At 32.3% G+C, this 14,754-nt stretch overlaps 1 protein-coding gene across 1 annotated transcript; it reads right to left on the bottom strand.

Moving 5' to 3' along the window:
- Positions 1-4,327: 4,327 nt before the first annotated feature.
- On the bottom strand, positions 4,328-13,231 carry LOC130798667 (cytochrome c1-2, heme protein, mitochondrial). The gene is made up of 8 exons (XM_057661758.1): positions 12,889-13,231; positions 12,625-12,700; positions 7,357-7,565; positions 6,990-7,269; positions 6,823-6,894; positions 5,067-5,183; positions 4,870-4,935; positions 4,328-4,792 (listed from the first exon to the last, which is right to left on the bottom strand). The coding sequence occupies exons 2-8, from the start codon at positions 12,682-12,684 to the stop codon at positions 4,676-4,678; spliced, it is 921 nt and encodes a 306-aa protein (XP_057517741.1). The 5' UTR covers positions 12,685-12,700; positions 12,889-13,231; the 3' UTR covers positions 4,328-4,675.
- Between the last annotated feature and the right edge of the window lie 1,523 nt (positions 13,232-14,754).

Below are 14,754 nucleotides of genomic sequence, written 5' to 3' on the forward strand. Positions count from 1 at the left end.
TTAAGTTAATATTTTTAAATACATATGTCTAAGGATTGAAGCTTCACTTCTTTGTTTTTATCACAAGTTTTGTTATTGTAATTTGTTATATGTTAGCACCATAAATTATCGCAAAAGTTTTTAGAAAGAATATACAAGTTACTCCCACTTTATTTAAAACAATAGATTTGTAAATTATAACAAATTGTTGTCTCTGATTATCAAACTTCAAAAAAAAAAAATATTCAATAAGTTTAATAATAATTACACCTAAAAATACATCACTCTATCATTTAGCAATTTATCTTTCACATTATATTATGTATTTTTTAATTAACAATTATAATATTATAAAAAATAATTGGAGGGTACATATCTTTAATCAAAATAATTTTGATTTCATTCTTTAATTACTTTAAAATACGTTCTCCAATTCACTTTAAATGTCTTATTTCTTTATTTAGTTAAGTCATCCTAAATATATCAAATCTATTTTGTCTATTGATTACTTTACTATTACTAAACTTAACTTTTTCACGCTTTTATACCTATTAATCCCACTTTACTCTTATTAAATTAAAATACTATATTTTTTTCTTACACATACAATTTTATTAGACCACCTAAAAAATGGGAAAAGGTCAAATAAGACATATTAGAATAATTAGAATAGCATGAGACAACGAAAGTAGTGGGAGTGTGCGCTGCTGGAGTGGATACTCGATAACGGTGAAGTAGTTAGAGAGAGGAAGCTGCATAGTGAAGAAGAAGACAAGCGGCATAACATGGTCATTGCTGTCAGTACCTAATCAAATAAAGGAGCCTCCAATATGGACATTTTCATGCATATTGCATTTTTAAACTGACGTTCTCAGCATATTTAATATGTTTGATTATATAGGATTTTAAAGATTAAAATTTTAATATTAAATTATATATTATATATTTAGTGTTTAAGGATACAAAATTATTAGAAAAATATCATATTTTTTAAAATTTTTTTAAAAATTTTCTAATTTTTACTCCAGCCCATATTTTGAACAAGTTTGTCCGTTTTGTTGATTTAAGGTTAAGTTTAAAAGGGTCTAATATATGTAATTTTATTTTCATTAGTAATCGCATTAAATATTAAGGGCTCTGAGGTTTTGATTTAGAAGGAAGAGAATAACAAGAGAGATCGTTGAGATTGAAGAGTATGAGTAGAGCGAAGTTGATATTGTTTAAGCTTTAACGTTGAAAAAATGATGAATATGCGAAGGCAAAGTGGTTTTCGGGTCATGAGTGAAACAAAGTTAAATATGAACTTATTGATTACAAACGTGTATCTTCATTAGTTGACTGACAATAATAAACTATACTATTTTATTTTTATAAAATAAAGTTCTAATTTATTCAATTAAAATAATTAAAGAAGAAAACACAACAAGATTATAACAGCACTATTTTTTTATAAGAATAATAGCACTACTCACTTAAATTGAATTTATCAATGAAAAAATAAGTCAAACCGTACCTATTAGCCAGAAATTCAAAATCAATAATTATTATCAAATAAATAGTCATTATCAAGCTAATCAATCGTCATTAATTATGAAAAAGTATTGACATAAATTATATGAAGATTTACATGTGTTGCTAATATTTAAGATTTAATTGAAAATCAGATATATTAATTCTTTTGGACCATGCATGAGTCGTTGCTCATGTTGTTCATGCGGTAGAGTCAACTGTGAGAAGGTCATGAGTGTTCGATTATGTGGAAAGGACGTTGGATTTTCATCCTTTTCAATAACATTTCATAAACTCATGGCTTATATGCTTTCATCTTAGAGTGATAATTTTCTCCATTAAATTCAAGATGGAGATTGAAAAATGATTAGATACCACGAAAAAATAAAAAAAGAGATAAACTTATAAAAAACTTGACTCTGATACCAATTTAATGGGATTATTTGCAAAGAGAGTAAAATATTAAAATGAAGGAAACTAAGATTGCATTAATCCATTAAAAACAAACCTACGGCAATCTACATATAATAGGCTTACAAACAAGTTTACCCTAAAACTAAGAAGTTCATAATTAACTAAATTAGTAGGTAATATGGTCTTCTAATAACATTCACTACTAAAATACAAAAAAATTTGAAGCACATTATCTAACCTTGAGAATAGTTGGGTTAAAGGTTGGATTAGGTTAATTTTGAGAAACTTTTAAGTAATTTTAAATTTTAACGGGCCATCGTCATCGAAATCTGACAACATAACTATAATATTACCGTTTATTGCTTATAAATAATAAATTTTCTTCTATAATTTATAAATAACATAAAATTTATAGCAGTTTTTATAAATTATTCAAATAGAAGATAGTCCGAGAAATATGTATGAAAATGGGGCCCAAAATGGGCTGGATTATCAATCTATAGGTTCTAAGATGCATCCAAATGTGGTCCAATATACGTTTCAACTCTCAATGCAACTTCTTGAGTTTTCTTTTCCTTCTACCTTCTTTCTGACGTTTTTAAGGGCACTTTGCGTTGCTGTTGCGTCGCTTTCTTTCTTATCAATCCATCCCTTTGCTGCTTTTAACATCATATAATCATATTAATAGATTATGTTCGATCACTTCTTTCAATGCAAGAGTATTAAACCGTCTCAAAATTTATGCGTAAAATTTCTATTGTTAGGCTATTTTAACCCAATTATAAGACATATCTCCGTCTCATACAAGAATTTGTGTAAATTAAATGAATAAATTTTATTCAAAGATAGGCTAGAAATACTAACAAGGTGAAAAATGAATCTTACCTATAGGATAAGTAATTCTAATTAATAAGAATTGAACCCCTTATACAAAAATAAAAGAGAAAACCATTAACCATTAACCTTACTCGTGATTATTGAAAAAAATGAGACCAATATTTAGTTTTAGAGGCATTGCTAACTTTGAGCATTCTAAAATAATAACTCATGGCCTAGAGATTATTAAGTAGCTTTCACTTCAATGAAATTTATACATTAAATATAAGCAATTTTACCCTTATTAACAATAACAAAAAAGTTGTTTGTAGCAAACATCATCTCTAATTTTATAAAAATATAAAGTACATATGATTTAATGATCCTTTTCAATCCAAAATCAAAGAACATTATATTTTTGGTTCATTGAAATAAGGGGCATACAATAATATAACAAATGTTGTAAAATCAAAAAAACAAAAATAGTCTATCTTTTTTAGTGAACTATAGTAAAAAAAAATAATAAAAAAAATAGAATAAGATATAATATTAAATTGAAAGACTAATTACGTCCCCACTTATCTGTAGAGATATTATAGCCTAAAAAAAAATGGATATGCCGGTGTAAAGGTTTGTATGGAGAAACATTTGGATTGTGCATGTTCTCTGTTACTTTAAGATGAGAGCACGTTTAAATTCGTCATTAATAATGATATTTTCATTCAAAATTTATAAGGATATAAAAAATAGAAGTGTTGTTAAAGTCCAATGAAAATGGTTATCAAAATAATTAATTTTAAATACTGTTTTAGGGACTATCTTTTGGACTTTTGAGGTAGACTTGGGAGACAGAAAAGCTAAACAAAGATTTCCACCATAAATAAAAAAACTCATACTCTATTGCCAGATCCACTGTTAAAGACTTCATTAAGTGGTAAAGTTTTCAATTATCATTGTAAAAATTAGTTTGTTAACTGCTACAACATAAACACACCAATTGGATTTAGAAAATGTGCGTCCCTGTTGGGTATCAAACTAACAACGGTCTAATGCTTTATCTATTCTTTCATTATCTTATAAAAATAGATAGTCACTCTGTTCCATTGGATTTGCACTGCTTTTATACGAGTGCAAATGTTAACTTATAATTGATTTATCAAGTGGGATCATGAAATAAATTAATGAAATTAAGGAAAAATTAAATTTATAAATAAAATTAAAAGAATAGTGAAAATCATTATCAAAAGAGAAAAAGTACAAATTAATGAGACAATCCAAAATAAAAACTAAGTGCAAAACAAATGAAGAATATGATATTTTTATCGTAAATACCATTGTATTTTTGTATTTATCAATGACCCGCTCAAAAAAACATTTGTTAGATGTTAATTGTTTATTACAAAAAAAATTAAGCCAACTCCCAAAAACCAATGAAAAGACTGCAAAGAGTAACTTTTTGGTTTTGACTGAGCTAGCTTAAAAGTCATTTACAAACACTTTTATTAATTATTCTGACTCATCAAAAATCAAAAGCTAATAAAAAAGACATCAAACACCCCTGAAATATATCAAACAATGAATTACTTTCGTAAGTTCACAATAGTTTCAGTTTCGTAAGAACCGAAAATAGCCTTAGTTCTTCAGATTTATTCTTAACAGTTTGTTTTACAGATGCAAAATTGGCTAAACAAAGTTGAAGCATGCAGTAATATGGCGCCAAAACGTACGAATAACACATGGACATGTTGAACATGCAGAAGTACAATCAAAATAGTCTATAACAAAGAATAATCTACTATGTGGGGAAGTTTATTATCTTCCCTGGCAATCAAAATATAACGCCCCAAGCTACTTCATTGAAGCAAATCAGCCATGGCAGTCGATATAATATCCGATGAAACATTATTCTTCCACTTGAAACTAACCACAATCAATACAGGGAAAAAAGGGTCGGTCTCTAATTGATAACATCAAGGACCAACTTACGAGACTTGATAACCGACCACTTCAACCGTCGGTAGTACGCGGCTTGAAGTAGAGCCAGAGAAAGTACAAAGATCCACTTGAATCCCATCTGCATATGGATCTAAAGATTAGCAAGACAGTCAAGAGATTGAACCATTAAGAAAAGCTATGAAGAACGTTGCATACCAGCTTCCTCTCTTCCATTTCCGGCTCTGCTGCCCATGCCAAGAATGTAACAATATCTTTCCCCATCTGTATCAATACTCAATAGCAAAAGACTTGAGTGCATTTCATGCAAACATGGCCACACAGCAATGTAAAAGTTCTATGTTCACTATCACGGGTACAAGCAAACAAGATTCTGGAAAGGGTAAAAATCCTACCTGAGCTTCTGTAGCCGGAGTACCATCTTCATACTCAACCGCACCATCATTGAGCATCTTTGGCATAGCAATTGCACCCCCAGGGAAGTATGGGTTGTAGTGCAACCCTTCTCGGATCTACAATACCGTGAACAAGGCTCAATAAACGATGATAAGTACTCAAAACAATAGGGGTTAAGCATGACAATACCAATACATAACCAAACTAAGATGATAGCCTTAAGAAACCTGGACCTATCATATGCTTTGTATGACATTGGTGACAATACTGATAGGACAACTATGCATTTAATCAGAAAAAAAACCAGAAAATGCACAACTCTACAACAATTGACGGAAAAAAATCCATTTTGAGTACCACGTGATTTCATACTTTTAAATTTATAAAAAAAGCACAAAGATAACCCTAACATTGCACTCCGCAAATAAAGAGCTTCCCACAATTCTTCAAACTCTTCCATAAAATGATTTACAGTGTTTGACAACTTGATCTTAATGATGAGAACCAAACAAAGTGATGAAAGATATGGATTCCTCAGGTTTAATATGTTTGTTAGTTAAAAGTGAAAACACTGGAAAAGTAAATTTACAAAAATATGTGGAAAATAACACTAATAGACAAATTCTGAAAAACTAAGTACTTATAATTCACTACTACTGATTTCTCTTAAAATGACAAGAGTGTAATTGAAGATACCAAATGAAAAACTAGGTAATTTTTACTATTTTTTGATAGTTTTTCTCAGTAAATAAACAAACAAGCAAAAACTAATGATTTCAGAATTTTGGCTTTTCTATAAATTTCCATACATGTACTCAATAAGTATCACACTTTTTGGTACAATTCTACTAATTCCGAAAGCCATTGTTCTCCAGTAATATTCTAGCTGCTACTAGTTGCCATAGATATAAAAGGCAAAAGAGTATGAAAAGAGCCTCAGCCCTCAACAACTTATAATCGATGCAATTAGGAGAACACATGATGGGAGTAAAAGCATCTATATGTTCATAAGTTTTACGATTCAGAAAATACATCAGCAGGTGGCGGAAATGTGGAATCACATTTCTCCAACATTTCAAGGCGGATCAACAGCCAAATTCTTTCTAGACATTCAGAAACAATCCTAAAAAATGATGCATTTTTCTTGAACAAGGATTGAAACACAATTTCATTTGGTCACTAATAACGCATTTTACTTATCCAAGGAGAGAAAAACAATTTCATTTGTAGTGAGCTTCATACATCTTCGTATTTTCCCTTTTTTGGCCCACTATCCTCTCTCTAATCAACTAATCCAGCAAATCACTCAACTCCTTTCCATTTATCAGAAAAATCTAACACTTAAGCATTTGTATCAACCCCAAGAGAAAATTTAGCCCTTTTACGCTCTTGTTTTATCCCATTCCCAACACTATCATAAATTCATAATCCTCTCCATAGTAGCCTGTACACTTTCAATTTTCCACTTCAGCAGAGCATGTCTCAGCAGGTAAGAAGTTCACACAGAGCAACTCTGAAGATGTTAAGCTACAAAGAAATGCAAATAAGACACAAGCTTCAACTCCATGTCTCAAGCATTGGCAGGAAAGAAAACAAAGATACAAACTGATCTTTTGTTTTCCCCTGTTAGGCTATACTGTGCTATATGCCTGATAAAACTCTAGTAGAAAATCTAGCTATTGATCAACCGAATTCTAGACAGTTATTGCATAATGTTCACCAGACTAAAATGATATTAAAGATAGATGGACAAACCGAAACACCAGCAGGTGGGTCACGGTAGCCTGTAAGAAGGGCGAATACATAATTCTGACCATTGTGTCGTGCCTGCAAAAGCAAAATAAAAGGTCAACATATAGCCAACGCTACCTATCCCGCAACAACTGCATATGTTCAAGGGATATCTGAAACGAATCAAATACCTTGGTAATAAGACTTAGATCAGGAGGATAGGCCCCACCGTTAGCAAACCTAGCAGCTGCTTCATTAGAATATGGCTGAGGAAATCTGTCACTGAGTTTTCCGGGACGAGTAAACATTTCACCCTCATCATTAGGTCCATCAACCACCTCTATCTCAGCAGCCATAGCTTTAGTCTCCTCCTCTGTGTATGCTACACCCACCAGATCACGGTATGAAATCAGAGACATTGAGTGGCATGAGGCACAGACCTGAGTGTAGACCTGATGCCCACGACGAATCCTATACATCGACAAATTTTCTGTTAATCAACCACAAATTGAAAAACAAAAACAATAAAAAGCATTCTGAAAAGCGAAATGAACTCACGAGGCATGGTCGTATGAACTGAGGATGCCACTGTGAGGCCAAGGGTAATTTGGGCTTTCCAGGCCATGTTCAGCTTCATCTGCAGATGCGACAGTGGCAAAGCTCAAAAGACCTGTAGCACCAGCTCCAAGGAGAGCAAACGCTCTCAGCACTTTTGAACCAGAGCTGTCTTGGTCTTTTGCTGCAATGGACGATACAGCTGGAATTGCCTGATCAAACATGGAAACCGCAATAAAAATACATACAGTGATCGCATTGATTAATAAATGAAAATTTTGCAGTCGGCAAACCATAGAGTGACAAATAGCTAAGCACTATTAATTTATCAAATCAAAACGAGAACGAAGCACATCCTTTACATTGCAATGAACTGATCATAAATCAGTAACAACCACCCACCCCCCGAAATAAGCACACTCGCAAGAAAACTCTACATACCCAATATCTATATAATTTTATATGTACCAAAACCTTCTGGAATGCATTAATAATTGCCTCCAAGCAAAAAGGTTAGTTTGACCAGCAAAGAACTTGCATGGAAAATGTATAATTTTTCCAAAAAACAATCCATCTCCAACATCCATCATCTCAAAACTGTCATCAACTCACAATAGTGAAAGAAGTAAGGATTATTGCGGTTCAAGAAGCATAACTTCCATCAGAAGATAACCTTAATTTACCAGTACAGCTTCTTACGACCAGGGTTGTCTTTAACATTATAGAGGCCCTGGATAAAATAATAATGTCAGGCCCTCTAAAAATATATTAAAACATACTTCCTCTATTTATTCTTTTTTACTGGCATCCAAGTACAATTGCACACGCCCCAACAGCAATTCAATCGTTAATATTCCAGTTATACATATTTAGAAAAATTTCTGTCGAATTCCCATATTTTCTAATCTCTAGAACTCTAACGGTCCATTTGGTGATTGATATTAAATGGAGAAAATGGTAATGTAAAGTTAGTGTACCTTAGGTTGGAAAATCTTGTATTTCAAGTTTGATAGTCATACTCCTGCTTCAATCATCTCATTTTCTTTACAAAATTCATCATATTGTATTACCATTTGGAGAGGTGGTATTAGGTGTTAATGAAATTTGTGAACAAAAAAACCTTTTTGTGATCAAAGTTATATCACCATTGGGGTGTTCAATAGGCCGAATACGGGCAAGGCAGGGCCTAATTAATTATGGTCCGGGCCGAATAAGGGCCTTTAAAATTTAATTTGGGCTTTATTTGGTCCGGGCTTGAAAAGGTTGGCCCGGCTAGTTTTCATAAATAGAAATCATTATTATCCATATTGATCAATTTATAACAAGAGAAAAGTGTCAAAAAGTATGTAATAAAATTTTTTTTCCCAAAAGGTACCTTATAAGAAAAGTTTAGATAAAAAATATCTAACAAAATTTTTTTCTTTTCCAAAGAGTACCAAATAATGTTTTTCTTCAGTTGACCATTAAATAAAACGATTGACTGGTCAAAATCAAAAATTTTTCTTCCTCATCTTCAATTTCTTTTCCCATTTAACTTCGATTTTGAGTAAAAAGAATTGGAAGAAAACAAGTGAGAAAATTGAATTGAAAAAGAAATTGAAGATAAAGAAGAATTTTCAATTTTGACCAGTCAACCGTTAAATTTGACGGTCAACTAAAGGAAAACGTTAATTGGTACTCTTTGGAAAAGAAAAAACTCTGTTAGGTATTTTTTGACAAAACTTTTTTTATTAGGTACTTTTGAGAAAAAAAAAATTTATTAGGTATTTTTTGACACTTTTCCCTTATAATAATTAAATTATTGTTTATAATAATTAAATTGTAGAAACGTTAATAATCCTCATTGGCATTGTCATTTATAATAATTGTAGTAGAGCTCATTTTTTCTGTTAATAAAAGCACATTTTCAGCTCTTATTAAGTCCTTTTATAGTCCGCTCCATTTCAAATGTAGTAGAGCTCGTTTTCAGCCCTGCCTATTTTCAACCCAACCTTTACAGAGCCCTTATAAAAACATGCCGGTTTAGGGCTCAAAATGGGGATCTAACCCCTTGACCACCGCTAATTTTTATGAAAATGACATGATACTCATTATAAAAATTTACACTAAAAACTCATTTTCTTTATTACCATTAAGCACCAACAACCAAACAAGTCATAAGAGTTAAAAGAAAAGATTTATTCAAGTAATATGAATTTAACGTAAACATAAAGATAAAAGCTATACAAAATGTAGTGTGGGGAATATTTCAAAGCAAGCTTGGTTAAGCGTTAGGTGTTGCTACTTTGATACAAACAATACCAAATTACATACACCCAAACATACAATTAAATTGATAGAAACATGACTCAAAAATTAAAACAACCAAAAAAAAAAATAGTGACATGACATATGCAAATAATGGTAGTAGTCTGTAGATGTTCATCAGCTTAGACTAAGCAAATAAGCTACATGCCACTGGAATATGGAAATCAAAGTTGAAGAAACGAACAGTGAACTTAGCCATTTAATAGTACTATAGTAAACACAAACATACATACATATATGAGCTTTAATGGTTACTTCTAGTTCTCATTTTTCTTCAAGATAGATAGGATCAAGGTTTTGGGCTCCCCTGCTCCATAAGATTTCAAATCGCCTCTCTTCTCCCCGAGCACCAATCAATCGTGTTAGATGGATTGAGTCCAAGATTGATACTGAATAGAGGTGTTTTCAAACCAAAGATAAATCGCCCAGAATTAATACTACCAAACACATTGACAAGATAATAATAAAAACTTGTTGAAGAAAATCGATGTTGAAAAAGCTAAAGGTTAATTTAGATCCAAGGATTTCTTCAAAAAAATGGTTGTTTCAAGAAGAGAGATGTAATTTTTTAAAACCCCTCATATCTCCTAAAATGTAGAGAGGAGAGTTAATGTGTTTTAATTTTCAAGAAGGAGAGAGCTAAGTTTTCAAGGAGTTAATTTTGATATGGAAGTGAGAAACCAATGAACTTCCAAAGTAAAAGAGGAATGAAAATGAAGAGACTCATTCTTCCTCGAAATTAAGACGAAAAGTAAAGGTCGAATGATTTTACTTCCCAAGGTGTCTTTGAAGTTTTCTTTAACGATTTTTCTCCTTTCACTTATTGGAACAATTTTTATGGTGCTTTCTTCACTTGTTACTATCCTGAATGGGCCCCTATACACACATAATTTCTGACTTAAAAAATTGGGCCCTGGGTGGTGGCCCCTCCGGCCTACCCCTACTTAGGACTAGTGTTCCATAATTTGCTAGTAAATTCGTTTTTTGAATACAAGATTCACTTAAAACTTCTCAAAAATACCAACCATAATTAAAAAATTTTCAATTCACGATTTGCGAGAAAATGAAAGAAATTATAAGTATTATTTTGTTTACTAGTATGTGTATGATATTAGTGGTAGTATGTGACATAGAAGAAGGATTTAAAAGAAACATTGAATTAAGTACTTAGAACAATTGATATTTGAGATAATTGGTATTGGATAAATAGAATGTATGAAGAAATGATTTGAATGTTAAAGACTTAATAATAAAGGGACTATAGTCAAGTATGAATCCATATCATCAAAAAATTTAATTCAAGCAATAAATAAAGAACTCAAGAGAGTGAATATTGTTCTAGAATTATTATTAAAAGACATAAACACATGTAGAGAACTACAAGAAAACGAAAACTTTCACAAAAAGACAATAATATCAGTTCAAGGTCGAGGTCGTAAAGGAATGTTAACTTTAGAATTACAGTACTTCGGGCTTTTCCAATGGGACCGAACGTGTTCGGGCTTTTCCAGTGGGACCAAACGTGTCAATTTACCTATGTGGGGCAAAATGCGAGCACACCCAGACGAAAAGTATCGGTCCAAAGCGATGGTATTCTTTTATGAACTTGAGTGAGAGTGTGTTTTGGTCATAAGAACCCTAGGCTACATGCGAATATGGAGAGACTAGCTTGGCACGCTTGCAAAGTTGCAAGTGCTAAACTTCTGCGGTGAGGACCTCAAACCTTTACAACCAATTAGTCAGCTATGAGGAAAATTAAGCTATTACTAGGACACTAATCTATCTCCTAGGATTTATAATCAAAACAATGAAATTGAATGAAATAACTATATATAAATATAATATAGTTACAAAATTAAGCTATATATTTGTGTACTCAGCGTAAGCTAACTATGTTATTTTGTTCTTTGAGCCTAACCTAGTGGGCGACAAAATTTGAGACTGGAAAGTCAACGACAACTAAAAGCACAAAGACCCAAAATCAGCAAAATAATCTCATCCAAACATACAAAAAAACATAAGTAAACTATATCTTCTATTCAAATTTATTTTTGTATTTATTTTGATTTAATTGAGGAAGGAGTCCACCCTACAAGTTGATTTGGTTTTTGAAATTTTTAGCACTTAAGAGCACTGGTGGTCGATTGATTTGAAGTATTTGTTTTATACTTATAGGGTGACCTTAAGCAAAAAGGAATAGTTTCAACAAGTAACAAAGAGGAGCCACCTACTTACAAAGATCTGTGACCAGTATGATACCAACAATCAATATGTGCTTCTAGTAAGAACAAAGACCATATACATCACTAACCATACTATTAAATTATAAAACATAAGCATCATCCTACAACGTAAATAAAAAAAAACGACAATAATCAATCAAAACAACCTATTGAAGATACAGTTTGGGATCCAGAAAATTTAGAAATCGATAAACATCGGAACGAAGTAACACTACATATAATAATGTTTCTGTAATTAGACAAAGTGTCATATGAAGACCAAAGTTAATAATAGATATTGATTTGCAAAAATGAAGAGCGAAATTTCACCTGATCATCAACTTGTAGATCAATAGATCAGATATTTTTTATAGTTGATGGAGGAAGCTCGAGTTTTAATCAACAGAATTCTAATTATGTTAACTAAAATTTTACAATATATAATATGGAATACACCAACAAAAAAGATGAAAGTTCCTGAGTATTGACGCATAAAATGTTCGGGTTCATAGACCATATTATCGAGTAACAGTGAAAGTTCAACATCGCTGCATCCTTAACATAACATTCTGGCAACCTAGAAAAACTCATAGACCACAAAAGCTAACTTTGTTCATCTAAATCAACAAGAGTAAATCACAACACCAACCTAAACTATTAACACAAATAAAGCAGTCAAAATAGCACATTTTCACCCCACAATTGACAGAACAATTAAAGAAAAAAATAAAAAGATAATTACAGTTGAATGAGACTGGAGGTTCCTCCTCAAAATCTGCTGAACTAATCGAGCTCCAGCCATTTCGCAGCTAACCTCTCTGTAATCAAACCGAATCCAACAAAAAAAATCATTTTCAAATCAAATTTACACAGAATAATCAAACAAAAGATATTATCAATAAAACTTTATCATCCATTTCGGATCAAAAACCTAGATCGGAATACACTCTAATTTTCCAGATCATAAATCAATAAGAACGCAAGAGAGAGAAAGAGAGAAAATTACTCGGCGAAAAAAGAGGGAAAAGTCGCCGGAGAAACAGAAGGGTGGAATTCACGGCGATGGAATGAAAAATAGTCGAGAGATTTGGGAAGGAAGAAGTATGCAAAAATGAGGATTGGTTAATTGGTTTAGAGGATTTTATTTATTTTAGGGTTCAGTAAGTTCTACAATCTTAGAGGGGAAAATTTGGAAAATTAAAAATTGGTTTGGACGGTATTCGAACTCAGGCGGCCCGATCGCAGGGAAGGTTGAGGCCCGAGTGGTTGTAAGTAAAATGTGATGAGGAGAGCTCATGCGTGGCACGGGCTATTCTTGGCCAACTAAGGCAGAAGGAGTGGTAATAAGCTCAACTTTTAGCAAAGATATTTCATTTATCTAAGATTGCCATTCAATCTACATAATGACTTTTTTATGGCCTTGACATTGCAACACTCCGTAATTGCACAAATATCAAGAAAATGATGTGGACAATTAAATTGTATCTTGGATTATCATGTCAAAGATAAACTATGCAAATGTCCATATGAATACGAATAGTTGACACTAATAAGTGTACAAATATTTCACTGCTAAATTAATTAGTATTATGAATTATGATAACATAAAAGATTTTAGGCATTAGAATTATTCATATGTTAATTATTCTAGTTTATGTCATGGTCTCATCATTGTGAGTGACCTTTGTTTGTTCTCATCTCTGGATGTAACGTTTAAAAAAGCAGGTATTTGACTTCCAGGTGAGTGTTTTTGTACTCACTTAAGTAAGAATTGTAAGTATGATAATGACATGGTGACCCTTGCCCTTTCCCATATGATAAACGATCTATCAATCCCCTGACTTTCTTGTCTTGTGAGGTCGGCAAGGTTCCTTGGCATCTTCAATTGGCACCTCGTCTGGTTTTAATGTTGACCTTCTTAAAAATGTGATTCAAAACCATTTCGGACTATGAGCCTCCTAGACTGTGGCTTGGTTTTGCTAGGGTTTTCCTTAATGTTTTTGATGTGGTCCTAGCATGTTCGAGTGTTTTATTTGCATGGGTGCAACTTCATATTTTGTCCTTTTGTATTTTGAGTATATTCCTTCCTAAATCAGATCCAAATGGAGGGGGGTGTAAGGGAACACTGTCATTTTGATTGCATTTCATGTGCCATTCCTAGGTGTAGGGTACCCAGCGACAAAGTTTCTTTGATATTAGATCGTTTATCTAAGGTGTCTTCTCTTTTGTCAATGCTAAGAACGTTAGAAGCCTTAAAGAAATAAATCTTTTATTCATGCAAACGTAAACTAGAGCGAGGGCATTTTACTAGTCACCATTAAGGTGTTGTTTTCATCTAGTGTAGCACCTTTTTCTTTTGACACCCTTTAAGATCTAAAGTCAAAACACCATTTCACCCCTCTGGTTATATTACTGTCACTAAAAAAGATTTTACTTGTAGTGTCTATTCCTCTTAATAAGGAGGCACTTTTTATGACCAAAGATTTGGTGTTGAGTAGGACTTATAGCTTTCTTGAAAGGAAACTTGTATGGTCAATAGGGTTTAGACATCAACATCTTTTGGATATGTTAGATGTGCTACTTTTCGCGATTGCTAATGACTTATTGTGTTATATCATTAGGATAGTCAATCTATTTTCTAAGGGGAAATCTCTCATCGATCTTGGGGAGTATATAACTATAAATCCTCTAATTTCTTTGGTCACGTTAGGGGCGTCATCCGTTGGTACGGTATGGCATAGGCTTGTTTTTAAGATTACTACTTGAGTTATTGGGAAATCCTTAAATGTCTATCGTGAGAAATTTTAGACTGGTATTGACACACAAAGAAGGATAGGGCTATACTTCATTCTGTTTAATAGGCATGTTGAAT

Source organism: Amaranthus tricolor, chromosome 13, assembly GCF_026212465.1.
Source record: "Amaranthus tricolor cultivar Red isolate AtriRed21 chromosome 13, ASM2621246v1, whole genome shotgun sequence".
In the NCBI taxonomy this organism is placed as follows: domain Eukaryota; kingdom Viridiplantae; phylum Streptophyta; class Magnoliopsida; order Caryophyllales; family Amaranthaceae; genus Amaranthus; species Amaranthus tricolor.

Excerpts from the sequence above, each read along its gene's own strand:
- LOC130798667 (XM_057661758.1), bottom strand. The coding sequence starts at position 12,684 with ATGGCTGGAGCTCGATTAGTTCAGCAGATTTTGAGGAGGAACCTCCAG. Across the intron at positions 7,566-12,624 it reads ACCTCCAGTCTCATTCAACT|GCAATTCCAGCTGTATCGTC; the intron begins GTAATTATCTTT and ends ATGTTTGATCAG. Across the intron at positions 4,936-5,066 it reads CTCCGGCTACAGAAGCTCAG|ATGGGGAAAGATATTGTTAC; the intron begins GTAGGATTTTTA and ends GTATTGATACAG.